Raw genomic sequence first — 17,064 nt, 5'->3', positions numbered from 1 at the left:
CACAATAAATGCCTACGATCTTCACGGTAAAGCGGCACGAAATGATAATATTATGCTGCAGTCAGGATAATTCCACATATTCCTAAGCGCAGTAGTCGTACAGAAATGGTCCGTTTGGCCTGTGGAGTGGCGGTATTGAATTCACCTGTTTCCCGTTCAGTATTTAGACACTTGTTTTAGGCAAGTTGGCACAGACGATTGTAAAGGACGTCTTGGATTTTAAGAGGTCGAGGTGTATTCCCTTCCCCGCTCACCCGCAAAGATTGATGTGCAGTTGTGAATGGAGCCGCAAGAGCAGGACTTTGCCCAACGTAGGTGGAAGATGCTAATTTTAGAGCCTTCTCATTGTCTTGGCTTCCTGCCCTTTGTCAGCTGCTACATTAGCTCAAAACCCATCAGCACAAAGACATCGGTGAAAAACCTGTGGAGGTATCCTAAAGCACACGTTGCCCCAGTTTGCGCGGGCTCAGCAGCTTCCTCTTGCTTTCATCTTCTGCCTTCTCCCCGCTTGACGGCGCACGGTGGTGGTCGGCTGCCTGTACTTCACAGTGGGGAAGATTCCAGAGCTTTGGTGGTTTTGCCGTCAGCGTCTCCATGGCGTGATCTTTGTCTTCATGCCAGCTGTTTATATTGTCTCGGTGTCTTTTTTTTTTTTTTTTCCCCCTTTTTCCCTTTGCTTTGTCTGCATGCCTTGTGTGCTTTGCTATGGCCGTGAGTATGTAGGGTGTTGAAGAGGTAGGTTGTGTGTTGCATGCCGTGCGTACGTGTGTGTTGTACTGTAAAGGACAGAGTTTCCGCCTCGGTACTAACATGCTTGCCTTTCCATACTCGCCTTTTCATTTCTCCTGAGGAACACCTGCACTCTTCCAGTAGATCGGATTCACTGAAAAACAGTGGAATTAAATATTTTGTTGCCGGATAGCTTTTTCTCTTGGTCGCCATACTGCATCAAAATAAGCTCTGTAGTTAAAAAAGTCCTCATTGCTTTCCTTCAGTTTATTTTTAACTTGCTCTATTACTTGACATCTGATGATGCATAAATTAAGATGCAAAAACTTATTTCAACAGATTTTAAATGAGCCTCAGTACTTTAATTTTGCGGAGTTCATCTGTGAAATCTTTTTATGTTTGAAAATGTTCCATTGGAATGATCCATTAGGAGCCCCTGTATTGTCTAAAAAAAATGAATTAGAATTTTCATTCTTCAAAGGCAGTAAATGATGAATGTGTCCTACTGTTCTGTAGTTAAGGTTGCATGTCAGAGGAAAGTCCTGCTTACTGCAGGAATTACGTATTTTTATTTTCTATACAGTTTATAATGCGTTTGCTGAAATTTTATGGCATTCCCCGCTAGAGTATAAAGATGTAGAATTGTAAGTAAATCTGCTCGTTACACTTATATAAGTTAAAAAAATATTTTACTTAAATATTTTTGGCAAGTTTTGCCATTTTTCTCAACTAACTACTAAGTAAGATTTTAAAATGTGGAATTTCATTTCTCTTTTATATTGTATCTAAAGCAAAAAGGTAAACTCCATTCCCATTGGTACTAATAGGATACTTTTATTAGTACTGTCTGTTATATCTACGTTTGTACTATTTGTATTTACATACAAACCTCATCTGGAGTTTTGCTTGCTAAATAATTGGCAGGTAAAAATTCTTATGCTAAAGCATTTCCTATTTAAAATCTTAATTAAACCTATATTCTTTACGAGTTTACCTGAATAAGGACTTGAATGACATAAGTTGGTTTAAAACTAAAATTTAGCTAATTTCGGACCTGTCCGACTTACTATGGTAGACTGATGGAGTTGGGTTTCAGAAGCAATCGTGCAGACCGTGGCTGGGAATCAGTGTGCAGAAAATCCTCTAAAAGATGGTGGAAAGTTGAATTTATGATTAAATCGATGTCATGTGGTCAAGAGTAATGGGGCAATGATCAATTTGCACTTTGAGAGAAGAAAAGTATTTACAGCTTTCCAGAAACATAGTGAGGGTTATTACAGGGGAAATGATTTTAAGCATTTAAAAGCAGAGTGATTTCAGCATGGCCAATATAGATATTTCTATTAAAAATATATATATTCTGATATAATGGAATAGCAACAGTGAGGGTATTTGGGATATTGAAATTAAAGGGGTTTAGCTGTATTCTTTCTGAATGCAGTTTTTGTAATATCTATATTTTTATCATCTCTCTATATAGATTGTGTGGGGATAAAAAAGAACAGGAATGCTTTTTCAGTTTTTGTTTGATTTTTTACTTTTAAAACACAGTGTTATTCACAGGCCTTTGTCACCTTACTGGTATTTCAATTTTTGTGGGACTATACAAACACCCTTAGAAGGGAAGGAGGAACACGTTCACCTGTCTCAGCCGCAGAAGTTCTCACACGTTTTGTGTTCTTTCTATTGAATCCTGCCAACACGAAAAGAAATTTTTATTTTTCTTCCTCTGGGATTTTTCCTTAGAGTCCTCTTGTAGGCTTTTGTCCAGAATATTTACAGTTGGGGGAAATAAAAAAAATAATTAAAAAATCCCTGGAATGAAATAGGGCATCTAATCTTGGAACGGCGAGCTTATTGTGTGCAAAAGTAAACACGTTGCGTGCCTGGAGTGTGGCAGCTGGAGAGAGGAGTAGATGTGATAACGGTGGGGAGAAAGTCTGGTGTGCCATTTGGGTTGGAGAAGGGCCACGGAAAAGAGAGGAGGCTCAGCTGGGGCCGAGAGAAGTGGAAGGTCGGTCAGAGAGACGTATGATAGCAACGGGAGAAGAAAAGGAAGGAAGCTCTAGGGGGTGGAACTCAGATTTTGTTGGTTGGGTTGGGTTGGGTGGTTTTGTGGTGAACGTGCTTCAGCCACCCCTTAACACTCGTTCTGGGAACCTACTGAGCTCTATTTGTAGTAATGTCCCCTTTTGTATAGACGCATCCTGACAAAACAGGCACGGCGCTCTGCTGTTTCCACACGGTGCTGGGTTTCCTACCGTAAAGCCGTTGTAGCAGGATCCGAACCCCGTCTTGGCACTACGCTGTGTTTCAGTGGGTTTTTCCTGCTGTGGCGTTTTCTCCCAGCCTTTGCACGTGCACAGAGCACTAATAATTCATTGGCACTTTTTGCCATGCCTAAAGCCATGTCAGATTATAAATAGCTCATCTCAATGCAGATATTTGCTGTAAAAAATTTAGTGGATTCATATAATGCTTACAAGGGACTGGGAAGGGATGTTGTACAGGTTATTTTAGCAAGCTATATAGACAGTGTCTATTATTTAGAATTATTTCAGTTAATATTACTCAAGCAAATGCATGCTATATTTTTTGCTATATTTTTAAAATTTGTACTTTGAATGGCAGACCGGGAGGAATACTTCAGAGCGTGTTTAATTATGCCAAGACTCTGAGAGCTTAGAGACTTGCCTTGCTCGTTTTTAGAGACGAGGTTTAGGAGTAATGAAAAACGAACAAATGCAAAGGCCTTTATTTGTCGAGAAAACTTAGACAGTTTTGCGCGCCTATCATACAGAATACTAAAATTTTATTTCACCCTTATAAAAAAAGAGAATATGCAGCTGCAGTTAAGAAGAATTCTTCGATAATTCCACCTTTGATGCTCACGTGCTATCATCAGTCTTTGTTCCAGTGAGCACTGAATGCGCGCAACTGCCCTTCCGTTAAGATGCTGCCCGTATCATTTCCCATTAAGGATCTCTCGTAAGCGCAGCTTCTTTTTATCTCAGTCTCTCTGGTAAGCTGAAGTAAAGCATTTTAATCACTGTGAAATGACCCAAGAATTTTATTTTCCGCAGCCCGGCAGTTTGGAGTCACGCACAGAATTCAGAATTGATTTTGCAGGTTAAAAAATGACTAGTGATTAATTTTCAAGAAAAAATAGCAAAAATTTACCTTCTATTTTGAGTGCCATTTAACAGGAAATTAGGAGGGGTGGGATTTCATGGCTTCCATATGTACGGAGAGGATTGTAGCGTCATTTCTAAGTGACCCAGCTGTGGGTTATGTTGCAAATCGTGAGCTGGGAGAGTGCCACGTACGGGAACAGCAGAACACCGGGTGCAGGAGGTCACTTGGAAGAAGAAAACATTGAACTCTCCATGATGTATTATTTGGGATGAGGAGATAAATATTGGACTTCTTAAAATACAAAAATGCTGCATTTCTTGTCTCCTGGCATGGCAGCTTTTGTGTTTATGGGATATCCATTATCTGTGCTCCAAAGTCCGTGTCTCTTCGACCCAGTGTTTGCGTGTTTTGTGTCCTGTCAAATGATGTGTTCGGTATTTTGGTCAGCATGTGTTCTTCAGTTTACATGGTGAACCAATTAGCAGTGGAATGCTTAAAAAAGTACGGAGGCAATCTCCTGCCACAGATTTCAGAGGCTCATTGCAAAGAGCTAATGGTGCAAAAGAGGACTAATTTGGTACACCAGTGTCTCTCTCGATGTTGGCTAATGTCAGTTTGTCCTCACTGTATTACGTACTAATTCTTCTACTACAACATCCTTCTCTTCGCATTTTCCCTCATCTTTGAAGAACACATATAAGCAAAAATCGAATCTAAAGTATTAAATATACAAGAATTCTAAGAGATACACGCTGTTTTCCCCAGGGCAGACAGAGGGAAGAGAAGAGGGTTATACGGGAAGGCTGCAAAGCGTGTTGCTTCATTCACCTACTGGAAAGTGCACAGATAGTGAACGATGATGTATTTATAAAAGCTAGGATAGGTAGCAAATTTTCATCTTTACTTTCAGAGGAATTATAGATAAGAACAAAGGAGGAAACATGCTTTTTAATAATTTAGTTCTTATTTTTGTTTTAGCTAGACTTTCTTGTGGAGTTGATGTGTTTCTTAGCTTGCATTTTTCTTCTTTTTTCTGGGGATTTGTCCTGGGTTGGTTGGTTGGTTGGTGGTTTCTTTTTTTTCCCCCAAGTGTTCACACAATGCTACCTTTCTTTTGCTGTTTTATTAAATAGAATAACGTCAAAGTCACTATGCAGATAGGGAAAGTGAACCTCCCACATTGATTAAAAATGTAGAGCACAAAAAGCCAGAAACTGGAAAGAAACACCAAATAAATACCTTTCCTAGAAATAGGTTTGGGATATATTCTCACTTTAGTAATGCTAATGGGAATTATGTGTATGAGTCCCTCTGGCAGCAAGGTGAACATATACCTCAGTTGTGCATATAAAGACTTGATTTAGGGGGCTCTGAGGTTTCAGCGCAGAAAAAACCAAACGGACAAGCTAGTTACACCCAATTCCTTTACATTGACCCAATCTACCAGATGCTGAGCAGCCTTGAATTCTTTTTGCGGGTTTGATCTTGCATCTGTTGAATTTCATTGCAAAGCTTCCATGGGATTTAGTGATGCCTCTGAGATAGCGAGCGTCGAGGCACGCCTAAACCCTTCACGTGTTTCGGAAAAAATCTCTGGAAACGGTAGATGAGCGAGGGAGAAAAATTCCAGTGGCACTTTGTTGTACTGCTGAGAACTGAGGGTGAGGGAGGATCTGCTGCTTAGAATTACCTTTTGTAGAGTATTAAAGGGCTACGTCTGCATAGCCAAAATGATGTTGCAATTGCAATGGCACTGCGCAGTCTAGAGCTCCTTTTAATTTTAAAATGTTAGTAGTAGAACTAAAAATATAGCTATGTAGTCTTCCTCCAAACTCCACCAAGGCAAACTACATCTGTGTATGAAGCAGAGTCACTAACTCATACTTAAGGCCATGTTTTTGCATTTTTGCTACTTTTTTTAACCTCTAAGTAATAAATTCATCTCAGACCACTATAGTCATCTTTTAATCATGCTGTTACTGGATTCTTCAGAAAGCACCCTAGAATAATAGCATCTGCCTTGTCTAAGATGAGCAGTGCGTCTCAAAGGGAGGAGGCTTTTCTCGTGATTAAAACCTATTACCATTTCACCTTTATAAGCCTGTCTCTGTTGAATGAGTATTGGTGGCTTCTCCGAGTGCCTGCTTGAACAATATCAAGGTCTAACGAGATGAACACTTGGGTTTCTGTTTTTTACGCATTTTCTTTTTTCTGTCACTCAGCACTAATATTCTTTTGCAACCATTTTTCTTGCCTCATAGTTCCTGTATTCTTCTGCATAAAGTCCAAACTGTAGCAGAATTACCTAGAACGCGTTCTCCTATCTAAATGTTTCATTGGACATCTTTTGCCACCACTGCTGTGATCATCACTGAGTAGCCTGAGTGAGTCTTGATATAGGGTGGTGTTCTGCAACGGAAAAAAATACTGCAGAGTTGTTGGTCTCACAGCAGTTTTAGCAAAGGATTGTTAGCTCTTTGTTCACCACTTAAGCTTGGGAATGAAAGGGTTTGTTCTGTTTATTCCTCTGTTTTAAAATCTTCTTTCTCCTGCTGCCTCTTTAAAAAACCCAAATAAATTCTAGAGTAAATTGGCTAGTATGAACATTTCGTGTTTCATCCCTGCATCTAAAGCAATCCAAAGGACAGGGGTTGATTTATGGAGCATCCTTGGCCCAGCACACGTTACCCAGGGAGAGGCACTACAATCTCAAAGCCCTGCAGAGGAGGAGGGGAGGAGGCAATGCACGCTCACATTATCCTCTTTGATAAGAGATTTCCACACACAGTGGACTTCCTCTGAAATGGTAACCTTAGAGTGTCCTTTACTGGTGCAAGGAAGAATAGGGATGAAATTTCATGTTGTGGAGCCAGCTTCAGTTAGGAGTCAAAAGAAAAGAGCTTTTTCACATGTTTGTGGGGCTGCATTCCCGGAAGGGTGTTCCTCAAAGTGCCACTTGGGGATGTGCTCATTTTGGTTTTCCTCCTTTTACTTGAAGGATGGACTCACCCCACTCCACTGTGCTGCACGAAGTGGACATGACCAAGTTGTGGAGCTGCTCCTGGAACGAGGTGCCCCGCTGCTCGCACGGACCAAGGTGTGCGTCTGATTAGAATACGGTAACAGCTCTGTGTAACTTTCCACGGAATTTTCAATGTCACTGAAAAGACAAGGAAGAAGACGGGAACATTTCTGTTCTCCCAAAGGAAATGTATTAATGGGTAGAATGATCCCAAATAAGGTTTTCTTACATAATTAGGGCCTGTCCTTTGCAGATATACAAAACAATATACACGTCTTTGCCGCTCTCTATAATATCAGACTAAACACGTCATGTTCAGACTTGGAAAATAATTTCGGTGTGTTCTTACTGATTTCTGAAAAGCGCACGTCTAAGACAAATGCATTTCAGACAAATGCTGTCCCTTTGGTCGGGCTAATGAGAGAAAGACACTTGCAGTATAATAGCGAACTCCACTGAGCAGCACTTCACATCAGTAGATTTCAGAGTGCCTGGCAAAGGTAGCTGGCATCAAGCAGTGGAGTAGAGTATTGCAATGATTTGCTTGAGGTCCCCTGGAAGATCAGGAGGGACAAAATACCAGTTTCAGACCATTTCACTGTTTACTGGGCCCCACTGCCTCAAACATGGCTCAAAACAAGGGCAATGTGGGTGCTCTGCCCCATGGTTATCCTTATTGGAGACTCAGGATTTTCTGTTCATTGTCTTCAGGAGTTTTTATCCCTGGGTTGGAAGCACCTCAACTCCATCAAATAAGGATGTGCTCAAGCTATGCATCCTTGATAGTAGTCCAGGTCATCTGTTTATGTGGGAGGGATCCAGAGGGAGATGGGAATCGTGGGGAAAAGATTCCTTATAGTTTCACTGATTCCTTTGGTGGGAGAAGGTGGTTAGGTGAACCTCATGTGTCAACAGTCTCACTTCACTAAGAGGTAGAGAGGCTCAGAAGAATGGACCCTGCCACGTATATTGTGCACACTTCAGGCAGGATTCCCAGATGTTGCCGTTCAAAGGCAGATGTTGCCAGTCAGGAGAAAATACTTCAGTATTTCCAAAAAGATCTATTAAAGCCAGACAGGGCTATAAAGCTCCTGCTTCCACTGCCCTTCAAGTGTTATGGTTTGAACAAAAGGCCCAGCCGTGGTGGTGGTGGTGGTGGTTGAAAGTATCATTTCCCAGAAGCTCAGGGGTCAGGTTTGCCAATATAATTTGTTTTTTCATTGAACACTTAAAGAAAAAAATACAGGTTCCTTAATAAATACGATGATGGGTAAGTAGGGGCTTTTCCTCTAATTAACATACAACCTGTGTCTCAGTGTTACGGTGAGTATCCCCAGAACTGTCTTTTAAGGTCAAGATATGTTTTCTTAAATCATGAGGCAAGACCCTTAGATTCTTCTGCTTTGATTAAATTCTGATTTTAATTAATAATATGACATTCCTCTAAATTTGCCTGCGTTTGCTGGAAGGGGAGGGGTGGCTATAGCTTTTTTTCAGTTTTTCTTCCAGTCCGTAGCTGAGATGCGTCTCTGTTTCAGTGATGGGGGTGCTCTGCAAACTCGTGACGGCATCCTCCGAATGTGCGCCGCGATCTAAGCGAGAATTACTAGAAGTTAGCGTTCTGTTTTCTTTTACCGCAGAACGGACTCTCTCCGCTTCACATGGCGGCCCAGGGGGACCACGTGGAATGCGTCAAACACCTCCTGCAGCACAAAGCTCCCGTGGATGATGTCACGCTGGATTACCTGACCGCCCTCCACGTGGCCGCGCACTGCGGCCACTATCGTGTCACCAAACTCCTCCTGGACAAGAGAGCAAATCCCAATGCTCGTGCCCTGGTAAACCTGTCCCACCTGTGTCGTGTAACAAAGCTATCCAGGGCAGATGAGTAGCTCTTACCCGTAAAGCTAAGTGAAAACTCCGTCACCAAGCTCCAGCAACCTTAAATAGTTGCAGTAACAACAGGGGTTGTCACATCTGCTGGTTGCCAGTGTTGTATCTCGTATCAGTAGACCTAGTCGTGGACCACGTCCCATGGCAAGCGGCTGTGTTATCAGGTCTGGAAGCTCCACAGATTTCCTAAAATCAGAGCCGTTTCTAGCTGATGCTAACGTATGCGCTGGTATTTTATGGAAGTAATAGTTCAGTTTTCCATGCTATGTGATATGATCCACAAATAATTTCTAAGCTTTCAGCTGAATCAGTAAGTTAATTGGCACGGAGAAGATACGTTAAAAAGGGTAATATTGCTGCATTTATCAAATTATGATGTTCCCCTCTGTTAGGTGCCACTTTTCTTCCTTTTCAAAACCCAGTTCTTCTGATGCTTACAGGAAAACAGGTACGATTCCTTTCACTCGCTGATCAGACCATTATCCCCTAACTGAGAGAAAAACATCACATTTGGCTTCAGGAACATATAAAGCTTTCGAGAGTCTTTATCCAAACCCAGACAAGATTCCCATTTTCTCGAATAGGAAGCGTCCCCAAGAACTGTGAGCTGGATGGAAGTTAAAACACCAATATGTTACACTCAGTGGGGGAAAGAAAGAGCCCGTGAACCCTTGAGATACTTCTGCGTGGCAATAAATCTGCCATTGCCCGCTGCATTCGATGCCTCCGCAGAACTTTCACCGCCGACCACTCTGATGTCTTCCCCAGCTTCTGGCCTTCAACACGACCCTGTATTTTTCTGTGAAGGCTTCCCCTATCCCTTATGTCCTTTACTTCCTTGGAACTGACTTTTTATTGACGCAATTTTCTTCTGCCCTCCCGTTTTTCATCTGTCCCCGCAAATCCCATAACCCCTCTTGCTTTCTCCTCTTATGCTTTTTTTGTTTTTCTTGGTATCATGTTCACTTGGGTTGATCTTTTTCGATGCTGTTTTCATCCTTTCTTGTTTTTCTTGCCAGTCTTCTGATTATCTTTAGCTGTACTTTCCTCAGCTACCCACACATACGCATTAAATGCTAGCCCCCTCTTTCTTTCTTTCTTTCTTTCTTTCTTTCTTTCTTTCTTTCTTTCTTTCTTTCTTTCTTTCTTTCCTTCCTTCCTTCCTTCCTTCCTTCCTTCCTTCCTTCCTTCCTTCCTTCCTTCCTTCCTTCCTTCCTTCCTTCCTTCCTTCCTTCCTTCCTTCCTTCCTTCCTTCCTTCCTTCCTTCCTTCCTTCCTTCCGTCCTTCCTTCCTTCCTTCCTTCCTTCCTTCCTTCCTTCCTTCCTTCCTTCCTTCCTTCCTTCCTTCCTTCCTTCCTTCCTTCCTTCCTTCCTTCCTTCCTTCCTTCCTTCCTTCCTTCCTTCCTTCCTTCCTTCCTTCCTTCCTTCCTTCCTTCCTTCCTTCCTTCCTTCCTTCCTTCCTTCCTTCCTTCCTTCCTTCCTTCCTTCCTTCCTTCCTTCCTTCCTTCCTTCCTTCCTTCCTTCCTTCCTTCCTTCCTTCCTTCCTTCCTTCCTTCCTTCCTTCCCCAGAAATAAACCTTCTGTTCCTCCCCATCCCTCCCTCCCAGAGAAACATCTGAAATGAAAGGAAAATACCCTCAGGCTGCCGTTTCTTTGCTCTCTTCCCTCCAGACTGGGGTTTTTTTTCCCCCCCCTCTCTCTTGTTTCCTCTCCCATCAGGGACTTGTCGCCTCTGGCTTGTTTATAGTATTTAATGTATTAAATGATGCTCATAATTTCTGTTAGTGATACAGTTTTTCTGCCTTCTCCTCTCCCCCATCAAACTGTTCCTCACTTAAATAGAAGTAGCAAAATGAAATCAACTCGGGCAGTAAAATTAAGTGAAAATGTGGAAATTTCTGAAACAGTAAAAGTCCTATGAAATATATTGAGATGCTGTGCGGGAGGTAAAAATATCTAATGTTTTTGATGCCTTCTTTAGAAATTGGAGAAGGCTAATAGTAGTAATAATATTCAGCAGAGTCCTGTGATGGAATAAATTTTACAAATAATTCATTTTCAGCTAGATTAAAAAAAAAAATTGTTAATGCTTGAAAAATGATTTGGGGATACAAGCACTATATGAGTTCTTAGCTTTTTCAATTTGTATATGCTTTAAAGCACCTTCAAATCAACTAGTAATTAACATTTCCCTTAACAGAAGCTGACTGTAGCATTATCTGTCACATGCCTCTTCCCATGAGCTAAGGTTTCACTGATAAGTTCTGTTTACTGCTGATTGATTGTTTAGCAGTACCCCTCCTGTTCATTAGAAAACACAGCAATTTTTCAACGTTAGCTGAAAACGTTAGTTGTGCTTTTCACTAAAATGTTCACATGTGGTGAGTAACGTGTTTGCTGAGCTTTAGGCACACACTTAACCTGCATTAACCATAATAGTACATAAAAAAAGCTCGAAGTCAAAGCATGTATCGCAGTATAGAGTACGAAGACATGCTTTGATTTGGGCCCTGATCTTGCTGAATAAGCGTTGCCTAAGAAATGGATATGTGCTGATGGTAAGCGCAACGCCGAAACTGCTGTCTCACAATACAAAACGCCAAGTTGCAATCTTGAGTTAAGATGTTCCCTTGCCCACCCCTCTTTCATTCCTGTCCCTGCCCCATTTAATTTTAATCCAAATGAGGGCTGATCCCTTGCTTATGATGCTTTTTGATTCAGCAGGGCAGGAATAAAGGAAGGGGGGCCACAAATACTTCAAGAGTGAACGCTTTGTATCATGAAACCACGGTTGAAGTAGTGGTTATTTATTTAAGACACCTCACAGAATGCCCCCCCCAACCCCAAACATGAATACAGTGTACTGTAGATTGATACATAAATAGAAAAATAAATACACGTAGATGCTTAGATTACAAGATACTCTAAAAAGACAAATAAAATAGGGCAGAATCAGGAAGTACACTGTTCTTTTCCTAGAGAGGTATAGAATATGCTTTATACATTTTGAAAGACTCTGCCTGATTTCAAAGCGATCGCTATAATTTCTTGTATTTTCCGTGGGTTAGGCAACCTTGGGAAGCGCTTTTAAGTCGTCCTTAGACTTACACGCGTGCACACTTCAGAACCGCCTCCATACATGCGCGCACGCGTACACCTGGGAGTCAGAACGGGCATGTCTGTGTGTGGTTTTTGGAGGTGGAAGTTCAGTTTCTCTCCGTTGCCTGAGAAGAAAGCAGCGGCGCTGCTTTGTTCCGTCTCAGCCTACTGGGAGACGCCTGTAATTCCTAACCCATTGTGCTTAAAGAACAATTGCTTCTGGTACTCTAACCCTCCTGCGCTGGGTGTGCCAGCATGGAGCTGTGTGGAAAGTGTAGCTGCATGTTTTTAACTAACATGACTGTCTTTTGCACAGAATGGTTTTACTCCACTGCACATTGCCTGCAAGAAAAATCGCATCAAAGTCATGGAACTCCTGGTGAAATATGGGGCTTCAATCCAGGCTATAACAGAGGTAGAAAAATGTTTCATGTCCTGAAGAAACATTCCTTCTCTCTCTCCCTTCTCGCTTCCTTTTTTCTCTCTCCTATCATGCCTCACTCCCACTTACGTTTTATTTAAACGAAGAAGCCCCTTCTCTACGCCCGTGCAGAGGAGTAAAACTGCTCTTGCTTTGTTTCGCAGTCGGGCCTCACACCAATACACGTGGCTGCATTTATGGGCCACTTGAACATAGTCCTCCTTCTGCTGCAGAACGGAGCCTCTCCCGATGTCACTAACATTGTGAGTATGGCTTTGACTAGAACCATCTCTGCGTCACCTCCTCCGAAAAGGGTCTGGCCTACCGTGTAGCTCAACCAAAGGTCACATTTTAAGGATTCTTACTGGCTTAATTGCATTTTAGGACAAATTATTCCTAGCGCCTGTAGCGAAGAGGGGGAAAATGGTGATTGTGTGTGTGCGCGTCGTAAGCCGTCTGTGATTTCGTGTATTGTTCAGCGATGCTGGAGTAGGTAAAGTTTCCCTTAGAAACAGACAAAGCTCACCAAATACATCCAAACCTGATGATAAGCCAAGTCACGGGGAAGACTGTGTTTCCGTTCTGAAGGATGAAATTTAAGTCCAAACAGCTCGAATTTCTGCTTGCATAGCTTCGCTGGCTGCCATGAAATTCTGTCGTTTGTATCAGCGAGAGGGTATAAAGTGCTTAAAACCTAAAAATTAAACAAAAAGTTAAAAACGTTAAACTCAAGATGTTCCTCTTATACAGGAAATTCCAGGAACTGGTGCCTGTCAAAAGAACATGCTTAAATCTAGAAAATGTGACCTTTGGGAGGTAACATAAAATGCAGAACCTGACTTACCATAGAAATCAGTGTTTGTATACCAATAGCCTGGTTACCAAGAATAACAACAAGAAAAAGAATAAGATCGTTTTCTGAGCTGTATTTCATAGATACCTTACTGTTCAAATTCAGCAGTATAAACAAAATATTCATTTTATGACCATCTGCACTTTGAAAGCAGCTTTTTACCAGTCAATAAGGTTGTAGATAAGTGTTCCCAACAACAAAACAATGATAAAAATTTAGTAATTTGGGTACGCTGGACTCATCAGTTATTCTCAGTTAGAAAAATCTTAGGTGGAACCTAGTGAAAATGTTTAGTGCACCAAGTTGTTTGCTTGAATCATTAGAACAGACTTTTCTTGATCAAGTCTCTTACTGCTTTCATACTTTTTTTAATAGAAGCAATCTTTATATAACAACTTTATTGATGATATGAAAGCCAACAAGAAATTCTTGTGGAAGCAATTACAAGTATTGTGTTACCAGACATTTGTGTGCAATTTTAACACTTTACAATTTATGCTACACAGGTGTCTTGGCCTTTACTTGGTAAGCTGAAGTTCCCTGTTGAATTACTAACTGTTTCCAAAAGCTAAATTGCTTTGCTAATTCAGGGGCAAAAGGGTCTTGATAGAAATTTGATCTTTAGAGTGTGTGAAATGTAAACCTTATTCACATTTTAAACAGCTCGTTTTTCAGGTAGTAAAGTTTATATAGATGAAATTCTCTATTAAGATTTGTAGCTAGGGCTGTGGGATTTTGTTTGTTGCCTGCTTCCTAATCACAGCTGGTAATAAAATGTTAATTTTAAAATGACAAGATAAATCAGCTCCTAGCACAGAGGGTTTGCTTTAATTAGAAGCTCATAATAGCAGGCAAGCTCAGGCTGCTTCTTTTCCTACATCTAGACGAAGGACAAGACGACATAATTCCTGATTCTGATGCAAAAAAACAAGATCTGGACCAGGGTGTGCATAAGGAGAAGGAACAATTAGCGCAAAGAAGTGATCAGTCCTGCTGTGTTGTCGTAACACAACGGATAAACCCAGAGCTCCTGCTTGCAGAACTGTCCCGGTGCCCGATGTACCAGATGAGCTGCACAGGGACTGGTTCAGTCCGCTTTAGGACAGCGCACTCAAAGAGTGCTGGACAGTGCAAAATTAAGCTAGAAACGCCGTCATTAAGGAATACTCACTTCCAGTGTTCCTTTGCATACCTGTGCAAAAAGTAAACGCTTTGGATGTATCATCCGTACTTTGTTATCCTGATCTGAAATTCCACATCACTCCAGTCAGCTTTCCAAAATTTCATATTCTCCTTCAGATTCTGTGGGCTACAAAAGGCTTGAAACAAGATTCCTTCCATAGCCTGCAGACAGAGCCATGCTGCTGAGCACAGATTTTACACGTTTCACATGCTGGCTCGGTTGTGCGCAGCCATTGCGAGGCCTTTTAATGCTGCCAGCTCCACACAGCATGCAGGAAGAGACCATCTGGAAAAATATCCCTTTCCATCTTGAGGCTCATGTGCCTCGCAATCCCTTGAGAGAGACAGGCTCAATATACTCTTATCTCCTGTGCGCCACACAAGCCGATGCGCGGTTGTGTAGAAAGCTGAGGAACATATGTGACCGAGGGGTCTATATGGCAGAATTTTCTGTAAGCTAGGATTTTCATTGTGACCCTCTGCGGTGAGATTATGTTTGTTGGGATCACCGAGTTTGCAAACCGAAGCGTACCCAGTCCCAGCGACGTGTATGCACAACACCCTCTGGAGCTGCCTGTTACTGGGTCTGAAGCCAGATTCTCAGCTGGCGGAAAAGCGGGTCTCTGCACGAGTTGACGTGGGTGGAATTTATGCCGTCGGAGCTCTTGTTTCTTCATGGGGTTAAGTTTAGGACACTGAAACGCTTTTGCTTTTCCGCAGCGTGGAGAAACTGCGTTGCACATGGCGGCACGTGCTGGGCAGGTGGAAGTAGTTCGCTGCCTCCTGAGAAATGGGGCCCTGGTTGATGCTCGAGCCAGGGTAGGTGTTCTGCTTACAACTCTTTTTGCTTTCTCATACTCAAAAAGGTAGCTGAAACAGAGGAGCTAGGGAGGAGCGATTTCATTTTTATGCCGATTTGTTGATTCAATATTAAGCACACCTAAAAACCAGTTCTGAAAATGGTTAACCTATTTATGCGTAGATCTTCCAAAGAGAATGGGTGTGGTGGGCTGACCCTGGCCGGCACCTCGGTCCCGCTCAGTCGTTTGCTTGCTGCCCCTGCAGCAGGATGGAGGAGAGAACTGGAAGGGTGAAAGCAAGAGAATCTTTTGGGTTGAGATAAAGACAGTTTAATAGGTGAAGGAGAAAGGAGAAAAAAAACCGCACAAACCCAACCTCTCCCCTCAACAAGCGATGCAAAAGCAGTCACTCACCACCTCCCACAAGCAGACCAGTGCCCAGCCAGTTTCCGAGCAACGGCTTCTTTGGAAAAACTCACCCCCAGGTTTTATTGCTAAGCGTCATGTTATATGCTGTGGATTATCTCCTCGGCCAGTTCGGGCCAGCTGTCCTGGCTGTGTCCCCTCCCAACCTCTTGCCCACCCCCAGCCTATTCCCTGGGAGCAGAGGGAGAAACAGAGAAAGCCTTGGTGCTGTGTAAGCAATAACTAAAAGACTGGTGTGTTATCAACGCTGTCTTGGTCAGAAATCTAAAACAGAGCACCATATGGGCTGCTGTGATGAAAATTAACTCCATCCTCGCTAGACCCAGTACAGCCTGGCTCAGGCCAGCAATAGCTGTTCTGTCCGAGCAAGGAAGGACGTGCACAGCCATGTCCTAAAACCAAACATCAGAGGTTCTGATAGCAGTCAGCACCAGATTTTAAAACCAAGGGGACTGTTTGTAGAGCAAGGTACAACTGATGCTCACAGCAATGTACACGATAAGCTTGATAAAAGAAAAAACAATGTTTTTCTTTATGGTTCTCTCTAATAAAACATTGCTGAAGCTTACTGCAAAATTAACTTATGAGCCCTCCGTTGCTGCCTTTTTTTGTACTATTACTTCTTAGGATTTTTGCAAGACAAATGCATAGATAGATCTATGGGGATCACCCAGAACATCGTGTTCAGGGTGGTTCTTACCTGCGCTAATTATCGACTCGATTTGAGTTGTAGGAAGAACAGACCCCACTGCACATTGCTTCTCGCTTGGGTAAAACGGAGATCGTCCAGCTCCTGCTACAGCACATGGCCCACCCTGATGCCGCAACAACTAACGGGTACACTCCGCTGCACATCTCTGCCAGAGAGGGACAAGTCGATGTCGCGTCGGTTCTTCTAGAGGCGGGTGCCTCGCACTCCATGTCCACCAAAGTAAGACAAAATGCTTTACGTCTGGCTTCCAGTGGCACAAGCAGCGCGTGCCAGTGTTCCACGAGGAATGCACTGTCACACTGACAAACTGAGCTAGTTTGGGTCTTGTGTTTTGTTCTTACATAATCCGCGGCGATTCAATAGACTGAAGTAATGTATCAGAAGTTAATCAAATTTTGACATATTTTCCTGTTGTCTAAAGTTGGGAGTTTGGTTCCTGCTGGAGCCAAATGCAGATTGTGATAAATAGCCGGTCCCGATGGGCTTAAAATGTACACGAAGTCGTCTTTTCCCTCTTCCCCACTGTGTTACGGGTAGGGCTTTTTTGGCCAGAATTTTCAAAAAAGAAAAGAGGATGACGACGACACTTTTTTTATGAACAGGCCTGCTTATTCTTCAGTACCTTGTTTATTTAAATAGTAAAATATTTCTGGTCTGTGCTAGCTGAAAGAAATGTTCCTAAAACATACAAGTCAGCATCTGTCCAGTCGCATCTAATGCTGAATCTGTTGTCAGTGGTTCGGTAAATGAGGCATCATATGACACAATAGGCCATTTTGTCGGGGGTTATAAA

The 17,064-nt window shown here is 42.4% G+C and overlaps 1 protein-coding gene across 11 annotated transcripts in view; it reads left to right on the top strand.

Moving 5' to 3' along the window:
• The window catches only part of ANK2 (ankyrin 2), a 345,813-nt gene that overhangs the window by 236,799 nt on the left and 91,950 nt on the right, over positions 1-17,064 (top strand). For 9 of the 11 annotated variants that reach the window (XM_054823152.1, XM_054823147.1, XM_054823144.1 and 6 more), the window contains 6 exons: positions 6,863-6,961; positions 8,527-8,724; positions 12,194-12,292; positions 12,463-12,561; positions 15,054-15,152; positions 16,293-16,490. In XM_054823152.1, the coding sequence (XP_054679127.1) occupies positions 6,863-6,961; positions 8,527-8,724; positions 12,194-12,292; positions 12,463-12,561; positions 15,054-15,152; positions 16,293-16,490 (792 nt within the window). The remainder of the gene's footprint in view (positions 1-6,862; positions 6,962-8,526; positions 8,725-12,193; positions 12,293-12,462; positions 12,562-15,053; positions 15,153-16,292; positions 16,491-17,064) is intronic. The other 2 variants (XM_054823151.1, XM_054823150.1) reach the window with 1 other exon arrangement.

Source organism: Grus americana, chromosome 4 (assembly GCF_028858705.1).
Source record: "Grus americana isolate bGruAme1 chromosome 4, bGruAme1.mat, whole genome shotgun sequence".
NCBI lineage: Eukaryota > Metazoa > Chordata > Aves > Gruiformes > Gruidae > Grus > Grus americana.
This window is presented reverse-complemented; position numbering and strand designations above follow the sequence as displayed.